This window comes from Salvelinus alpinus, chromosome 2, assembly GCF_045679555.1.
Source record: "Salvelinus alpinus chromosome 2, SLU_Salpinus.1, whole genome shotgun sequence".
NCBI classification, from domain to species: Eukaryota; Metazoa; Chordata; class Actinopteri; order Salmoniformes; family Salmonidae; genus Salvelinus; species Salvelinus alpinus.
Genome location: NC_092087.1, coordinates 58,184,412 through 58,201,432, shown reverse-complemented (window position 1 = coordinate 58,201,432; position 17,021 = coordinate 58,184,412). Strand labels below are relative to the sequence as shown.

The window sequence follows — 17,021 nt, the reverse complement described above, 5'->3', positions numbered from 1 at the left end:
TTACTTATCTTCTGACACCACATGTTTTGGGCTTTGAACCATAATTTGAACAGCTCTCACAGACTATAAAATATTAGATACATTTTGCCATAGTTTTTCCATTCCTCTTACAGTGCATTTGGAAAGTATTCAGACCCCTTTACTTTTTCCACATTTTGTTTGTTACAGCCTTATTCTAAAACTGATTAAATTAATGGTTTTCCTTCCGAGTGGTACAGCAGTCTAAGGCACTGCATCTCAGTGCTAGAGGCGTCACTACAGACCCTGGTTCGATTCCTGGCTCTATCACAACCAGCCGTGATTGGGAGTCCCATATGGTGGCGCACAATTGGTCCAGCGTCGTTAGGGTTTGGCAGGCCGTCATTGTAAATAAGAATTTGTTCTTAACTGACTTGCCTAGTTAAATAAAATCGTTCTACACACAATATCCCATAATGACAATGTGAAAACAGGTTTTGACATTTTTGCAAACATATATATATATATTTAAAAAAATATATAATAATAGAAAATACTTATGAAAATATGGTAAGATGCTTAAAATTGAGCTCAGGTGCATCCTGGTTCCATTGATCATCTTTGAGATTTTTCTACAACTTGATTGGAGTCCACCTGTGGTAAATTCAATTGATTGGACATGATTTGGAAAGGCACACACCTGTCTATATAAGGTCCCACAGTTGACAGTGCATGTCAGAGCAAAACAAAACAAGCCATGAGGTCGAAGGAATTGTCCGTAGAGCGCCGAGACAGGATTGTGTTGAGGAACAGATCTGTGGAAGGGTACCAAAAACTGCAGCATTGAAGGTCCCCAAGAACCCTGGCCTCCATCATTCTTAAATGGAAGAAGTTTGGAACCACCAAAGCTCTTCCTAGAGCTGCCTGCCCGGCCAAACTGAGCAATCGGGGGGGAGAAGGGCCTTGGTCAGGGAGGTGACCAAGAACCCGATGGTCACTCTGACAGGGCTCCAGAGTTCCTCTGTGGAGATTGGTGGAGGTCTTCCAGAAGGACTCCACCAATCAGGCCTTTATGGTAGAGTGGCCAGATGGAAGCCACTCCTCAGCAAAAGAAACAACAAGTTGGCCAAAAGGCACTTAAAGACTGACCATAAGAAACTAGATTTGGTCTAAGGCACTGCATCTCAGAGTAGGAGGCGTCACTACAGTCCCTGGTTTGATTCCAGGCTGAACCACATCCGGCCGTGATTGGGAGTCCCATAGGGCGGCGCACAATTGACCCAGCGTTGTCCGGGTTTGGCCGGGGTGGGCTATCATTGTAAATAAGAATGTGTTCTTAACTGACTTGCCTAGTTAAATTAATAAAAATGTATAATTTGCAAAAATTTCTAAAAACCTGTTTTTGCATTGTGTGGGAGGGGATGATGAATGCCTAACCCGGACAAAACTTAATGCTCTCTGTTTGTAACATTGTAGTTTCAGGAACAGAAAACTGTATTGAGATCAAACGATTCATCGATGAGAAAATGTGCATAATGTCGGCCAAAATCCATCTCGCGCGATCTTCTCCCATCTGCCGGCCATCGGGCTTCCTCTCATCACCATATTTGGTGGTGAGTGGAAACGCCAAAGGGATGCTTCATATTTATATATCCGGGGAAACATCTGGCTCATTCTGTGATATTACTTTGGGGAAATAAAAACGTATACTGTCATGCTAGTAAATACAACCGTAATGTTACAACCCAGTATGCTGATAGCAGTGCGGAATAGTCCGTATATTCCAAAATGTTTGGTGATAGTCAAATTGCTGCTGAAAGCCCCTACAAAGATGGCGGCTGCATTGGTTCATAAGCATTCGTCACACGGACACGCTTTTACGCGTGCGCTGAATACATTTTGGTACCTCCCGTACAATAGATGGCAGTCATATGTTCGTTTTGGTTTTTAGAAACATCGTCTGTCAAAGAACAATTGTGTGGTTAGAAAATGAGACTGTTGCTTTTGATTGCTGGAATATTCTGTAAAGTTACTCAAGTAATTTGACAGCACGCATTTAGAAAACCATCAAGTCTTATTTTGTACAAATATATTTAAGATCTATTCGCAATTTGACAATTGCCCACTTCTGCAAAAGCGTCGAGACGGAACATAGTTTTCCTGGTCGCGAGCTACCGCGAGGATCTATTCAATCATCACACCCCAGACTGTTGTCTTCAAATTAATACTTGCTAAATGGGTGCTCATCGAAGTGAGGGACGGAGGGATTGGCTTCAACAAGATGCTGTTGAACAGCCGCCCATACAAACTATGGTGAGCGCTAAGCATCTACAAATTCCATAACATACTTTCTTACGAACTGTGATTGCTACACAGTCATGTTACGATAAAGTGCACAACTGATAGTCCTTTTAAATAGTTTTGTATTTGTCAGTGAAAGTGGACAACTGATAGATGCTAATTTAAGGACTATCTCATCTGTCAATGATAGCTAGCTATCGCAGATTGATAGTTTGAGCTCATTCCTCAATCTTTGCGTGGAAGCGAGGCATTTATGCGTTTTGCGATTGTCATTTCAACAGTCTATAGGCCGGCCGTACGCTACACGTTTTTGCCGTCCCAAACGAATTTTCATAATCTGTTGACCTGATTTTTTTGACCATTTCATTGGTCCTTAAGTGAAATCTGTATTTACCCGGTGCACCGTGATATGCTAAACTCAATCCACCAATATTGGCCTACATTTGCGTCCTACCATGACATAAACCAAAAATATGATTTCATATTAAGTCCATATTCTGCGTCTTCGTCTTTTTTTTTTTTTTTTTTACAAAAGTATACATCTGCACATAATGCGTTACACTGTTTCAGTGACGGCATATTTTTCCTTACGACAACCAACAAACTCAGGGCAGGAACAACGAGGCAATTAATAATCGTGTAACGTTAGCACCCACGTCCTGAGGTTGAGAATGGACGGAATGAAAGATTTGGGAGAAGGAAATCAGAAAATGTGAACACGTCAAAGTTAAGATTAAGTCGTGTAGTGTGTGCACAGCAGAAGTTTTGCAGTAGTGGTTGGCATTCAAATGTATTTATAAACTGGGCGTTCAAGCCCTGAATGCTGATTGTCTGAAAGCTGTGGTATATTTAAGCAATAAGGCACAAGGGGGTGTGGCTGTTCTTAGGCACGACGTAACGCGTGCCTTATTGCTATTATAAACTGGTTACCAATGTAATTAGAGCAGTACAAATATATGTTTTGTCATACCCCATGGTATACGGTCTGATATACCACGGCTGTCAGCCAATCAGCATTCAGGGTTCGAACCACCCAGTTTATAATAGACCGTATACCACGGGTATGACAAAACATTTTATTTTTTACTGCTCTAATTACGTTGTAAACAAAGGAGAGCCGCACACTCTAGGAGCTCAGATGCAAAAATGTAATGTCCAACCTTTTGACAGCCAAGATGTCTTCATCAGGGTATAATCACAAACACTGCGAGATGACTCGTTTATAGTGTCAAAAGACACACAGATGTCTGTAATCATGGCCAAATGTGGCTTAATATCATTGGTTAATTCTCAAGTATTAAAATGGCATACAAAGAACACCATAGAAAAAACAAATGAATAGCATACGGTCATAGATTCATTTTAGACTACACAAGCTTACAAACAATTACAATGGCAAAGTCACAATAATCACAAGAATGGCTTAAGCCTAAGCCTAATGGCTTAAGCCATTCTTGACCAATGATATTAGGCCACATTTGGCCATGATTACAGACATCTGTGTGTCTTTTGACACTATATAAACGAGTCATCTCGCAGTGTTTGTGATTATACCCTGATGAAGACAGCTTGGCTGTCGAAACGTTGGACATTACATTTTTGCATCTGAGCTCCTAGAGTGTGCGGCTCTCCTTTGTTTTCAAGTTTTCTACTCCGCTGGCCAGCACCTCGCCTAAACAGGTGTGCGTTTCTTTTTCTTCTAATTACGTTGTAACCAGTTTATAATAGCAATAAGGCACAACGTTTTTTTTTTGTATATGGCGAATATACCATAGCTAAGAGCTGTTCTAATTAAGCAATAAGGCACCTCGGGGGTTTGTGGTGTGGTATATTATACCACAAACCCCCGAGGTGCCTTATTGCTTAAATAGGTCATAATTTAAAAAACACTGAATTCTAACTGAAGCCGGGCGGGCCAGTTGTCCTCTTTGACGCCTCACTCAATTAAAATGTCTCTATTTTGGTGTTTTATTGCTGACTCTGTGCATCTTTTGCCTCTTCTTCCAGAATCCATGGAACATCATGATAAAACACAGACAGGTCCATCGCAGGGGCAGACGCTCACAGATGACCGTGAGGTAAGTTGACTGACTGTTAAAGGGATAGTTCACTCAAACACATCTGTGTATTTTGTTAATTAGTCCACTTTTAATAGTAATACAATACCAAATATTGTACATGTCAGCAGTCAAGTTTAAGATATATAATTTTTAGTACAGAGCTAAAACTGTGTTTTGTGAGAATGACTTTCCAGACAGATTTTCCAAAAGGTGTAATATAGCTAATCTATTCACTATCATTGTTCATCTAGTTACACGGATCCTGCTATATCCATGGACCTCCTCCGAACAGTTCTACAGCCCAGCTTCAATGAGGACATTATGGGAGTCTTCAGAAAATACATGAAGGTAAGTCTGCTGGATATATTTTCTTCCGAATTCCATGCATTTTAAATGGCGATTATCCCATTGCTATGTGAATATCTCCTCACAGTGCATACTCCCAGGACATGCATGTGTTTACTCATAACTTCAACTATCGTAATTCTCTCAAGGGATTTGATCAAATTTGAAATCCTTACTCAACACAGCTTACAAATTGAACATGCTTTTTATTAGACATTTTTCATAGTACCTTTTCATATGATTTAACGAGAGCACGTAATGGTTTTACACCCCAAACAAATCTGAAATGTAAACTAACAGTCACTACTTTGCCATTGATATGCTCATACTTTGGCATTTATTTGTCTCTGAAATGTGACTCCTTTCTTCTGTTGAGAGCAGTCTTCGTAGTTTGACTTTCTTTTACCGCAGTTCTTTGAGAAAGCAGCCAGCAATGTCAAGGAGAACGTTGGAGACGACGTGCAGACCGACCAGCTGATCCGAGAAGCCTGCAGAAACTGCCTGGAAAATGTAAGAAAGCAGCTAAATGTATTTTAAGAAGTATCTCTGTGTAGATTGTGTGTTTAACACACGGAGACATCTATGGGTAATGTTCATTTCCTGTCCCTTGTCAGGCCAAACAGATCTTTTCAGATGGGGAGAAAGCGGTGGCAAGACCAGGGCCTGAGCTTCCATTCAAGGTAAAGGACGATTTTAAATGAGTGAAGAGAACGATGGCTTTTTTCTCCATCCATCTTTCCTTGATTCCTCACCTCAAAGTGCATTAGAGGAGAAGGACTGAGGGGAGGGCCTCGAAACTTCTCCTCCAATATGGTTGAAAGGAGGCGAGGAGATAGGATGCGAGGTATTGCAGAAGGACTTATCTAGATGGAGCCCAAGTCTCATATAAGTTAAGTTGTTTTAATGTGAACATGATACACTGATTCACGCTTCCAAAAAGTGATGTTGTTATTTGAAAGTGAGGATGCTGCCTGGAAGTATGAATGAGTGATTTACTCATTGCATTAGTCTTATTGCTCCTAAATCATAAATGGAGTTCTTGGAAGGAAAGTAGAGAGTACGCTGTCACTCATCTCAGCAACAATGTCTATTTTCTTACAGCGGGTGAAACTAGAGGATGAGTCCAGCCAAAGGGCCAGTCCTGTTCCAAAAAAGGTAAACTAGTCTGCCCTTCTTGTAGAAATAAACTTTTAGACATCATCAAAAATAATAAAGGTACCAAAAACCCAGAGTAACTGACAATTTGGAAATTATATATTTTTTACAGCGGAAAGGGCGTCCAACCGCTCCTGTCGGTTCTTACGACAAACCTGTTACATATAGCAATGTGTGAGTATGTGCTCCTGTTCAACAAGACATGATTTCACCTTGCTGCCAGTGAAGTTGTTTTCTTTGTCAAAACCTATGCAAAATACAAGTAAAAGCACTGATTCATGAATGCTCATACTCAAATTCACATAAGTGATGGTAATTTAGTTTTTTTATTTAACCTTTATTTAACTAGGCAAGTCAGGTAAGACAAATTCTTATTTACAATGACGGCCTAGGAACAGTGGGTTGCCTGCCTTGTTCAAGGGCAGAACGACAGATTTTTACCTTGTCAGCTTGGGGATTCGATCTAGCAACCTTTCGTTTACTGACCCAATGCTCTAACCTCTATGCAACCTGTCGCCCTGGATCTCAGCAATGTAAATCTAGCTTAAAATGAATATTCAAACATTTATGCCGTAAAATGCCATGATTCATATGCACGTTCACCCAGTGTATTCCCCCCTCTGTAGGCCCAAGCCCAAGACATTGGAGTCTGTAAAGCGTGAGGGACCAAAGGTGAGTTTATTGCATTTATTAATTACGTGATAATGGCTAAATGCAATAGTCATCAATCGATTACCGTGAAACTATAACTAACTATTTTCTCTCATGCGTTCTAATGTTTCAAAAGCACAGTCCTTTTTGGATTAAATTAAGATGAAAGTATGTCATTTGTTTGAATTATGTCCCATGGATTTGAGTGATTCATTTTCTCTATACAATACATTTTATATTCTACAGTGGGAACCTTCCAGACTGAATGAAGGAAGCACATTTGTTCTTGGGTCCAGGGCAAACAAGTAAGTGAAAATTAAGGGGAGTGTATTAACAACGTTCAATTGACTCACACAAAAAAAATAGAAAGATGATGACATTGAGTTACATGAAGTGTGGTCCAATGTCCAACTTTATATTTGTCTGCATTGCTTCTAATGCATATCTAAATCCCCTGCTTATCTGTAGGGCTTTAGGAATGGGTGGCACCAGAGGAAGGATTTACATCAAACATGCTGAACTCTTCAAGGTAAATCTCTCTCTCTCGTGATGTACATTTGGTTGCAAACATACAGATCTGGTTCCAAATCTAACATACTGCATGATCCCAAATGTATTTTGGGACAAAATAAGAGCAATGAAAGAAGCATCAACTGAAATATTTATTTTCCAGACGGTTTAATTATAATACATTCAGAGAACATGGCATATTTAAAAATGTTATGCTAAATATGTTCTCTTGTCTAGAATCAAAATCTATGTGTACTGGCTGGCATTTCCATGCCAGGATCCTCCCTTTTTTTTCTCTCCTTCTTTTGAATGTGCTAAGGGATCCCATTACAGATCTCCTATGGCATATAACTCAGAAACCACCCTTTGGATATCTGGACAGTGGTCATAATCAAATGAAAAAAGGCCTTCCAGCAAGCCAAGGTCTACTATCTCTCTTGCTTGATGTGTTATGTAGTTGGACCATGATTTGGTATTGGTCAGAGGAAAGGTGTTATTTTCTTCATAAGCACAATACATTGCACTTCATAGCACTTCATAAGCAACCTACATTGCACTTCATAAGCACACTACCATGCAACAGCAGCGGTCCGTTGCATGGTAGTCTCCTCCGGGATTCCATAGGATGGCTGTGCATTGAACAGAAACTTTACTGACCTCAACAGTTACGTTATCCTCCTTGCTGCTTTCATTGGTCAATGCATCAGAAATGGATTCAGTGGAACAGAAGCCCTGGCTTATAGAATGAGTTTGTTCCACTAAGGTGGACTCAACATCTACAACAGTCTCTCCCTCAAAGGGAGTGTTTGCCAAGTCTTTCTCGTCCCTTAAGGAGTCATGGACTTTCTGGGGCGGAGTCTTGCATAGTTTTTGATCACAACCGGTTTATAGAACTCTTAAAATTTCAAGATTCAATCTAAAATAACATCACCCATCGGGGTTGTCCACATTAATGCGTTTCAGAATGTGCCCCATTCACTTGTAAATCAGGATAATCTGGGATTCATCAAAGCATCATTTGTTGTTATATTTGGACAGTCACAAAATGTTATAGAGGTTGAGTAAAAAGTATTTAGCTTAGGTTTTTTTGTTGTAGTGAAAACTAAGTTATCAGGAAAGTAAGAAGACAGTCCTTGCTTATTTTTACGAATAATATCTGCTGTCCTTGGATATGGCAACAGGTTGTGTTTACTTCAGTTACAGGTATTTCAATACAGTTTAGTAATAGACAAGTCTTTGGCGCAATATTCAAGTGACAATGTTCTTTGTTGTTTTTTTTGCACTGACTCTATGCACACACACTGGTCTCTACCCAAACACTCACACATATTTACAATGACACCCCAACAGACACTACATACACCCACTCATGTATACTGAAGCCACACACACTTTAACACTTGCCACATATGCTACTGCATATCAGCTCATTCTATTATCTATCCTGTTGCGTAGTCACCCTACTCCTACCTATATGTACACTACATAGCTACCTCAATTACCTCGTACACCTGCACATCGACTCGGTACTGGTATTCCCTGTGTATAGCCATGGTATTTTTATTCACTATATTTATTCCTCATGTCACTATTTTTATTTGATCAATGAAATGTATTTATAAAGCCCTTTTTACATCAGCAGATGTCACAAAGTGCTTATACAGAAACCCAGCCTAAAACCTCAAAGAGCAAGCAATGCAGATGTAGAAGCATGGTGGCTAGGAAAAACTCACTAGAAAGGCAGTAACCTAGGAAGAAACCTAGAGGAACCAGGCTATGAGGTCTGGGATAAGGTAGCATGTCCAGTGAACAGGTCAGAAACCTAGAGGAACCAGGCTATGAGGGGTGGCCAGTCCTCTTCTGTCTGTGCCGGGTAGAGATTATAACAGTACATGGCCAAGATGTTCTTAGATGACCAGCAGGGTCCAATAATAATCACAATGGCTATAGAGGGGGCGGCAGGTAGCCTAGTGGTTAGAGCGTTGGACTAGTAACCGAAAGGTTGTACGATCGAATCCCCGAGCTGACAAGGTAAAAATCTGTCGTTCTGCCCCTGAACAAGGCAGTTAACCCACTGTTCCTAGGCCGTCATTGAAAATATATATTTTTTCTTAACTTGCCTAGTTAAATAAAGGTAAAATTTAAAAAAAAAAAATACTCTCAGGAGTAAATGTCAGTTGTCTTTTCATAGCTGAGCATTCAGAGGTCAAGACTGCAGGTGCGGGAGTAGAGGGAGAGGCTGGGTCGAAACAGCAGGTCTGGGATAAGGTAGCATGTCCAGTGAACAGGTCAGGGTTCCATAGCCACAGGCAGAACAGCAGAAACTGGATCAGCAGCACGAGCAGGTAGGACGGGGACAGCCAGGAGTCATCAGGCCAGATAGTCCTGAGGCATGGTCCTGGGGCTCAGTTCTTTCGAGAGGGGAGAAAGTAAGGGAGATGTGGGAGAATTTGAGGGAGCATACTTAAGATCACATAGGACACCAGATAAGACAGGAGAATTACACCAGGTAGGACAGACTGACCATAGCCCCCGGCACATAGACTAAACTCAGCAAAAAAAGAAATGTCCTCTCACTGTCAACTGTGTTTATTTTCAGCAAACTTAACATGTGTAAATATCTGTATGAACATAAGATTCAACAACAAACATAAACTGAACAAGTTCCACAGACGTGACTAACAGAAATGGAATAATGTGTCCCTGAACAAAGGGGGAGATCAGAAGTAACAGTCAGTATCTGATGTGACCACCAGCTGCGTTAAGTACTGCAGTGCATCTCCTCATGGACTGCGCCAGATATGCCAGTTCTTGCTGTGAGATGTGACCCCACTCTTCCACCAAGGCACCTGCAAGTTCCCAGACATTTCTGGGGGGAATGGCCCTAACCCTCAACCTCTGAACCAACAGGTCCCAGACGTGCTCAATGCGATTGAGATCCGGGCTCTTTGCTAGCCAAGGCAGAACACTGACATTCCTGTCTTGCAGGAAATCACGCACAGAACAAGCAGTATGGCTGGTGGCATTGTCATGCTGGAGGGTCATGTCAGGATTGAAACGTCCCTTTTTCACTGTTGCTCCAAGCAGAGGAAACTGCAGTTCTGAAATACATCAAAACGCGTTAAGACTTCTGCCTGAAGCCCATACACGCAGCAGCGTACATGTTGGACCCCAAGTATGCTGGCAGTAGCATCCTGTCTGGTGCAGAGATCAACAAGGCCTATGGTGTCATCACTACTGTGTGTCTCGCCACCTTGGCCTGGATGAGGGTAAGGTTCTTGGCAGTGGCAAAGTACACTTCCAAGCAAGGCAAGCAAGGGCTTTGGGATGGAGATGCAATATGGCAGTCGTGCCAAGATATCTCATCAGCCACCTGGTGGAAGGGACTTTGTGGATCTGGGCCTCTTTCCCCTGTTGCCTCCATCCTCCTCCAAATCCCACCAACATCAGCCGCCTCGGAGCGCATCTGGTCCTTGTTTGGGAACACACACATCAAAGCACGCAACAGGCTGACCAATACAAGGTTTGAAAAATTGGTGGCCATCCAGGCAAATTTGAGGCTTTTTGAGGCTGACAACGAGCCATCCTCAACAAGGTTGGAAAGTGAAGATGAGGCCTCAGTCTGATGTTCAAGAGGTGGACATTGAGGAGGTCCAGGGAGAAGACATGGAAGCCTGAGAGGATGACAACCAAAGCTTTAGTTTCTAGACTATCATTTTACAGATGTATGTTGAAAATGTTTTTGTGGAGATGTGATGGATCATTGGTGATCATTCAATATTCCTGTTTTGTTGTTCAGTGAAATCATCCAATGTGAAAAGTCAACTCATTTAATTAAAGTTCAATTTGTAACTAAATTGTATTGGAAGGATTTAATAATTTGCAATTGTCTACTTATAAGGTAAAATGTTTGTTTGTCTCCATATGATATGGTAAATATATCAAATGCAAAGAACATCTACTTTTTATATGGTATTAATTTTCAAATATTCCCATGGAAATGTTCAACCTCTGAATATTCCCCAAAATGTGCAACCCTACTTGAGACAGGGGAGTTCAGGGGACACTGTGGCCCTGTTCAACGATACCCCCAGACAGGGCCAACCAGGCAGGATATAACCCCATCCACTTTGCCAAAGCACAGCCCCCACACCACCAGAGGGATATCAACAAACCACCAACTTACTACCCTGAGACAAGGCGGAGTATAGCCCACGAGGATCTCCCCCACCACACAAGCCCGAGAGGATGCAAAACCAGACAGGAAAATCATGTCAAGTCGAGTATAGCTAATAGTCTGGCACGACGTGATGCACCCCTCCTAGGGACGGCATGGGAGAGCACTGGCAAGCCAGTGACTCAGCCCCCGTAATAGGGTCAGAGAATGAGAGTGGAGAGAGGGGAGCCGGCCAGGCAGAGACAGCAAGGGCGGTTCATCACTACAGTGCCTTGCCGTTCACATTCGCACCCTTGGGCCAGACTACACTCAATCATAGGACCTACTGAAGAGATTAGTCTTTAGTAAAGATTGAGACCGAGTCTGAGTCTCACATGGATCGGCAGACTGTTCCATTAAAAAATTAGCTCTGTAGGCGAAAGCCCTGCCTCCAGCTGTTTGCTTATGGTCTGGGGCGATGTTCTGGGGCGATTTTCCATGGTTCGAGGTTGGCCCCTTAGTTCCAGTGAAGGGAAATCTTAACAGCATACAATTACATTCTAGACGGTTCTGTGCTTCCAACTTTGTGGCAATCGTTTGAAGGTCCTTTACTGTTTCAGCATGATAATGCCCCCGTGCACAAAGCGAGGTCCATACAGAATTTTTTTGGGGGGAAATCCGTGTGGAAGAACTTGACTGGCCTGCACAGAGCCCAGACCTCAACCCCATCAAACAACTTTGGGATAAATTGGAACGACGAGCAGAATTTCTATGATCTATGTCATCATAGAAAGTAATCAACATTCTAATCATGCCTCAACATTCTATTGCTATGGTTTCAACCTCACTCTAGTCCTTTATGCCTATCTTTATTACTAACAAAAATGTCCACCTATTAGAACATCCTATAAAAATGACCCTGGGCCTCAAGGTTTTGTGACGCTGACATGAATTGACCAAGTGGGTGACCTCTTGATTCATGTGTACATTGGGAGCTAAAAAACTGAATTGCAGTAGCACATACAATAAAATCTAAAAGTCAAATATGGAACAGGAATGGCCATGTGCGAGGACGGTTGCATCACTGCTCTATTATGCTAACCGACCTGTGAGTGAGACAACCAGTATCCCCTACCATAAACCATCACAAAGCTTACATAAAGTAATAATACTGTGTGTCTGTGTGTTTTTTCAGTATGCGGCTGATGCTCAGGACAAACACTGGTTGGCAGAGAGACAGCATATGAGAGCCACAGGTGGAAAGATGGTAAGAGCTCTGTACCAAACTCTAACCTCGTTGCAGATCTCTTTGTGCTTTAGCCAAACTCCTCTGTCATGTTCAATGTCATGCAAAGTTGGCTGAAGGACAAACAGGTCTTTGTGGACTACCCTACCAAATTCACATCCAAATGTGAGTTATACACTGAATGTACAAACCATTAGGAACCTGCTCTTTCTATGACACACTGACCAGGTCAATCCAGGTGAAAGCTATTATCCCTTGTTGATGTCACCAGTTAAATCTACTACAATCGGTGTAGATGAAGGGGAGGAGACAGGTTAAAGAATCATTTTTAAGCTTTGAGACATGGATTGTGTATATGTGTCATTGAGGGTGAATGGGCAAGACCAGCGGTTCCCAAACTAGAGGTCGCGACCCTTTTGAAAATTATTCAACTCTAAAAGATCAATTTCAACCAGAGTGCCCATAGATCATAGGAAAAGGCCGCAGTTGATCATTGCACTTGAATCATTCCTACGGTGAATGTCTAGGCCACCTACGCTATGAAACCACACACTATTGCAGAGACTTTGATATTACCGGCCGCAATTGATATGGTGAAAACAATGTGTAGGGAGGCAGAGGCACAGAAACTCACATTAATTCCTTTGTCAGATAACACTGTTAATCAAAGAATTTATGCTATTGCTAGCAATCAAGAGGAAACTGAATTAACGACTCAAACTCCCCAGCTTAAGCTCTCCAAATGTACGTTAGCTGTGAGGGCTGAGATGCGCATGCATTGACTTTTGTTCGCTATACATGTTGGGGAATTCTTTTCACAAAGTCATATTGTTCTTTTTCGCGATTCCCGAGCATGAAATGGCACAGGGGATGTTCAGTGTGCTGCGTGGCTATATTGACAAAAAACTGATTCTATGGGATTGAATGGTGGGCTTTTGCACAAATGGGGCTCCTATGGCAGATTGGTAGGCAGTCCTCTGCACTCTAGTTATGAATGTGTCTCCCTCTGCCATATGGATGCGTTGTATAATACACCGAGAGCAACTGATGGCAAAAGAGCTGAGCACAGAACTCTGCGATATACTGCAGCAGGTAACTTCGATTGTAAACTACATCAAACCACATACACTGCGTGAACGCCTGTTCACAACACTACATGGAGATATGGGATCAGAGCATGACAATGTTCTGTTTCACACCGAGGCTTGGTGGTTATCGAGGGGGAGTGTTGGAAAGAGGTTTCACATTGAGAGAGGAACTGTTATCATTCACAATGGATGTCGTGGAAATTCTTACACGGGGACACTCAGTCAAACTTAAATGAATCATCCTTTGTTTGTCAGCGTGCTGGAGAGGTTCTAACCAACTCAATGCACCATAGTACATATGTCTATCAGGAGCTCTGCCTGGGCAGTCCCAGCAGTTGTCTTATATACAGAAAAGTTACATTTGTATGATTTAGCATAATTCATGAATCATTACCATTTTGTTTCATTCATGTGACAGAGCAATACCTCACGATGGTTCTTCTCTCTAAGCTGAGACATTGAAACAGATGTATTTTGTTCTTTCTCAAAACAAGGCCTCAGCTACTGATAGTGAGGATTTGTACAGTCAGCCACTTGCATGAACACAGAAATTGGTTTATAGAACAGCACATGAATAGAACACAGAAATGTGTTATAAGAAAAGCCCAAACAAAAGTTAATTACAGATGTTAAAACAACAAAGCAGACTTCGTTGACTTTCTGTATAATGAAAAGAATGTTTCCTTGACTATGTAAGACATACAGGTATTTGGGAAACTGAATGCAAGCAATCTACATATGTGACCAAATCAGTGGATTCAAAGGAAATAATTCTTATTGGAGAGAGTCTTTCAAAGCGATCTATGCCACCTTCCCTCGGCTGTGGATGTTTCTAACAGAAAACAGCATCAGTAAATGTCCCACTCGAGTGATGACTGCTCACCTCCAATGCTTGGAAGAGCAATTTGGGATTTGGGACCTACTTCCCAATCCATTGGACTGTGATTCTGGCACCGTTGACATGTCGGTAAGTGAAATCGAACAGCTGATCGAGCTGTCATGTGACCGAATGCTTCAGACAACGCATTCACAGGTCACTACAGAGGAGCTTTTGTTCCTGACTCAAAGGGAATACCCTGCTGTCTCCCTCTGAACATTAATGCCGCATTCAAAACAACTGGGAACTCGAAATCTCCGACTTCAGTGCGTTGAAGACAACTGGGAACTCTTGGGGGGGGGACAAGCTTAGACTGGGGGAAAATAGTTTTGAACGGCCATTCAACTCGGAATTAAGGCATCTTTCTACAGCTCCGACTTTCCCACCTGAACGTCACTGACGTCATAATTTGACCCCGTATTTTCGCAAGTTCCCAGTTGTTTTGAAAGCACCATAAAACTCATGGTACCTTTCGCCAGCTCATATCTGTATGAAGCTGGATTCAGTGCTCTCATCTGCATTAACCAGATATCGACCCAGGTTGGATGTGACAGCAGAGATGAGCTGTGTACTGTCAACCACACCCACTGACATTGAGTAGCTCCGACGCGACATGCATCAAGCACACTTATCTCATTAGTGGTGGTGAGAGACATTATGTCAGATTAATTTGCAATTGACTGTCATAGCCCACATTAAATGTATGTGATGGGGAGTTAAGACAATCAGAAATACAGTTAGAATGTTTTTCAATTGACTGCCATAGCCCCAAATAAAGTAAACCGTTAACAGCTGTTAATTACATAATTTTTTTCACATGGTTGGGGTCGCACTAATTTTCAGACATCAAAATGGGGTCATAGGGCCATAAAAGTTTGGGAACCCCTGGGCAAGAGAAAGATTGAACTGACTTTGAACAGGATATGGTAGTAGGTGCCAGGTGCACCGGTTTGAGTGTGTCAAGAACTGCAACACTGCTGGTTTATAGTAATTTAGTATGTTAAGATGCTTTTCTGTGCTGGAATGATGTGGGCGTATACACAACAGAATGCTGTGGGCGTATACTGGTCATAAAAATATAAGTAGACTGCTGGTTGGCCCAATCATCCTCCTCTAGACCGCTGATTGGCCAGCTCATCCTCCTCAGAAGTATGACATCATTCTCTATGAGGAAATGGCAAGCATTTTTTTTAAACGGTCTGTGAGATACAAGTTCAATAACCCCACTTCAAAGTTTTTTTAACATTTATTATTATTTAATTCATGCATTGGCCGCATGAGTATAGCGTGAATCAACAACACTATTTGGGTATGCGTTAACAGAATATGAACATTTTAATGTGAGATTTTCACAGGACAGTTACTTTAAGCTTACCCTTTTCTGCTTTGTAAGCACTAGCTTCTTCAAATATAATATTTTTGCTTATTGAAAAGATTTTTGTTTAGATTTGTATTATTCTCTACAGTGTTGCTTATTTAGTCACATAAACTGAAATTAGGTGAACATGATCGTATATAGCAACCAGGTAATGGCGGAGCGATTTCTACATATTGTAAGTTTAAAAACAAGTTTGATTTGCTAAATGTATTAGCAAATGTAAGCTAATCTGAACATTTTATGATTTTTATAGGCCTATCTCCTTATTGAAGAGGACGTCCAGGACCTTTCTCTGAGTGACGATTACAAGTAAGGAAAACCTTTTGTTGGTCCCCATCTTATCCAGTAAGTGTCAATCTGTCATTGAACTGAGCATCTTCGATGGCTATTCACTTCTTAAACCAGGCACACCTCACCTGGTCGCCCCAGATGAGTTGGCCATAGCCTACAGCTCAAACAGGCTAAATCAAGCCCAATGGGTGTTACACTGGTGTCATGAGATTATGATTCTGTTGTGTATTGTTTATGTGATCTTTTTTCCAGAGATTGCCCCGACCTAAAAATGAACCCAATTGAATTAAAGCCTTTTACGGTTCCTGGGTGGATGATTGAGAAGATGCAGAAGGCCATGGAGGTCCAGAGTTCGGGGAAGGAATAAAATTGGACTTTGTGTGCGGGAAAGGAATAAAATCCAAGTTTGCGTCCCTATGGCACCCTATTCCCCATAGAGCACTACTTTTGACCTGAGCAATATACTGTAGGCCATGGTCAAAAGTAGTGAACGACATAAGGAATAAGGTGCCATTTGGGATGCAAACCTAGAAAACCACAGAACAAAAAGAATTCCTGTCATATCAAATCACGAGAGACTGGACAAGTGTGCCAATGTATTTTCTGCCTGTGTGGCTTTGGATGCAGTGTCATTGTATACAACTACTGAACAGTGTTCTTTGATGAAGAAATGTGCCCCTTTTTTCTATTTGTATCCTTACTGTACTGTAACGTTAAAAGGGGCTCTATGGCAGGCTATGGCCCCTTGGTAATAGAACGGTTCTTGGGGGTGAGGGTGTATTTTTCCCCCCCCCCCCCCCCCAACATAATGAATATACAAGGAGTTTCCATTGTTCTTGTACATTGATTTTGTTTTCCCATTTACTAGACTGTATTCTCAATTTTATATTTTAAAATGTTTCTACAATGTCAGTTGCTTTTGTTTGTCATTTGCTGTAATTTTATTTTTTACTACAAACTTTCAAGAGCAGAATGTATTTAATTTTGTCTTTTCGGATTAGCTGA

The 17,021-nt window shown here is 41.6% G+C and overlaps 1 protein-coding gene across 2 annotated transcripts; it reads left to right on the top strand.

Annotated features, from left to right (window-relative positions):
• The first annotated feature begins 1,936 nt into the window (after window positions 1-1,936).
• LOC139565593 (deoxynucleotidyltransferase terminal-interacting protein 1-like) lies at window positions 1,937-16,813 on the top strand. Of its 2 annotated transcripts, none has more exons than XM_071386017.1 (13): window positions 1,937-2,271; window positions 4,267-4,337; window positions 4,571-4,667; window positions 5,076-5,174; window positions 5,279-5,344; window positions 5,766-5,819; window positions 5,932-5,993; window positions 6,446-6,491; window positions 6,717-6,775; window positions 6,939-6,999; window positions 12,332-12,403; window positions 15,979-16,034; window positions 16,269-16,813. In XM_071386017.1, exons 1-13 carry the CDS (start codon window positions 2,194-2,196, stop codon window positions 16,381-16,383), a joined length of 936 nt encoding a protein of 311 aa, XP_071242118.1. In that variant the 5' UTR covers window positions 1,937-2,193; the 3' UTR covers window positions 16,384-16,813. The 2 variants fall into 2 exon arrangements, with proteins under 2 accessions (XP_071242118.1, XP_071242126.1); XM_071386025.1 differs by lacking the exon at window positions 1,937-2,271 and adding an exon at window positions 3,806-3,939.
• The last annotated feature ends 208 nt before the right edge of the window (window positions 16,814-17,021 follow it).

Bases quoted from the DNA above. Each gene is read 5' to 3' on its own strand.
- LOC139565593 (XM_071386017.1), top strand. From the start codon at position 2,194: ATGGGTGCTCATCGAAGTGAGGGACGGAGGGATTGGCTTCAACAAGAT. The intron at 6,492-6,716 runs GTGAGTTTATTG...TATATTCTACAG, and splicing joins TAAAGCGTGAGGGACCAAAG to TGGGAACCTTCCAGACTGAA. The intron at 7,000-12,331 runs GTAAATCTCTCT...GTGTTTTTTCAG, and splicing joins AACATGCTGAACTCTTCAAG to TATGCGGCTGATGCTCAGGA.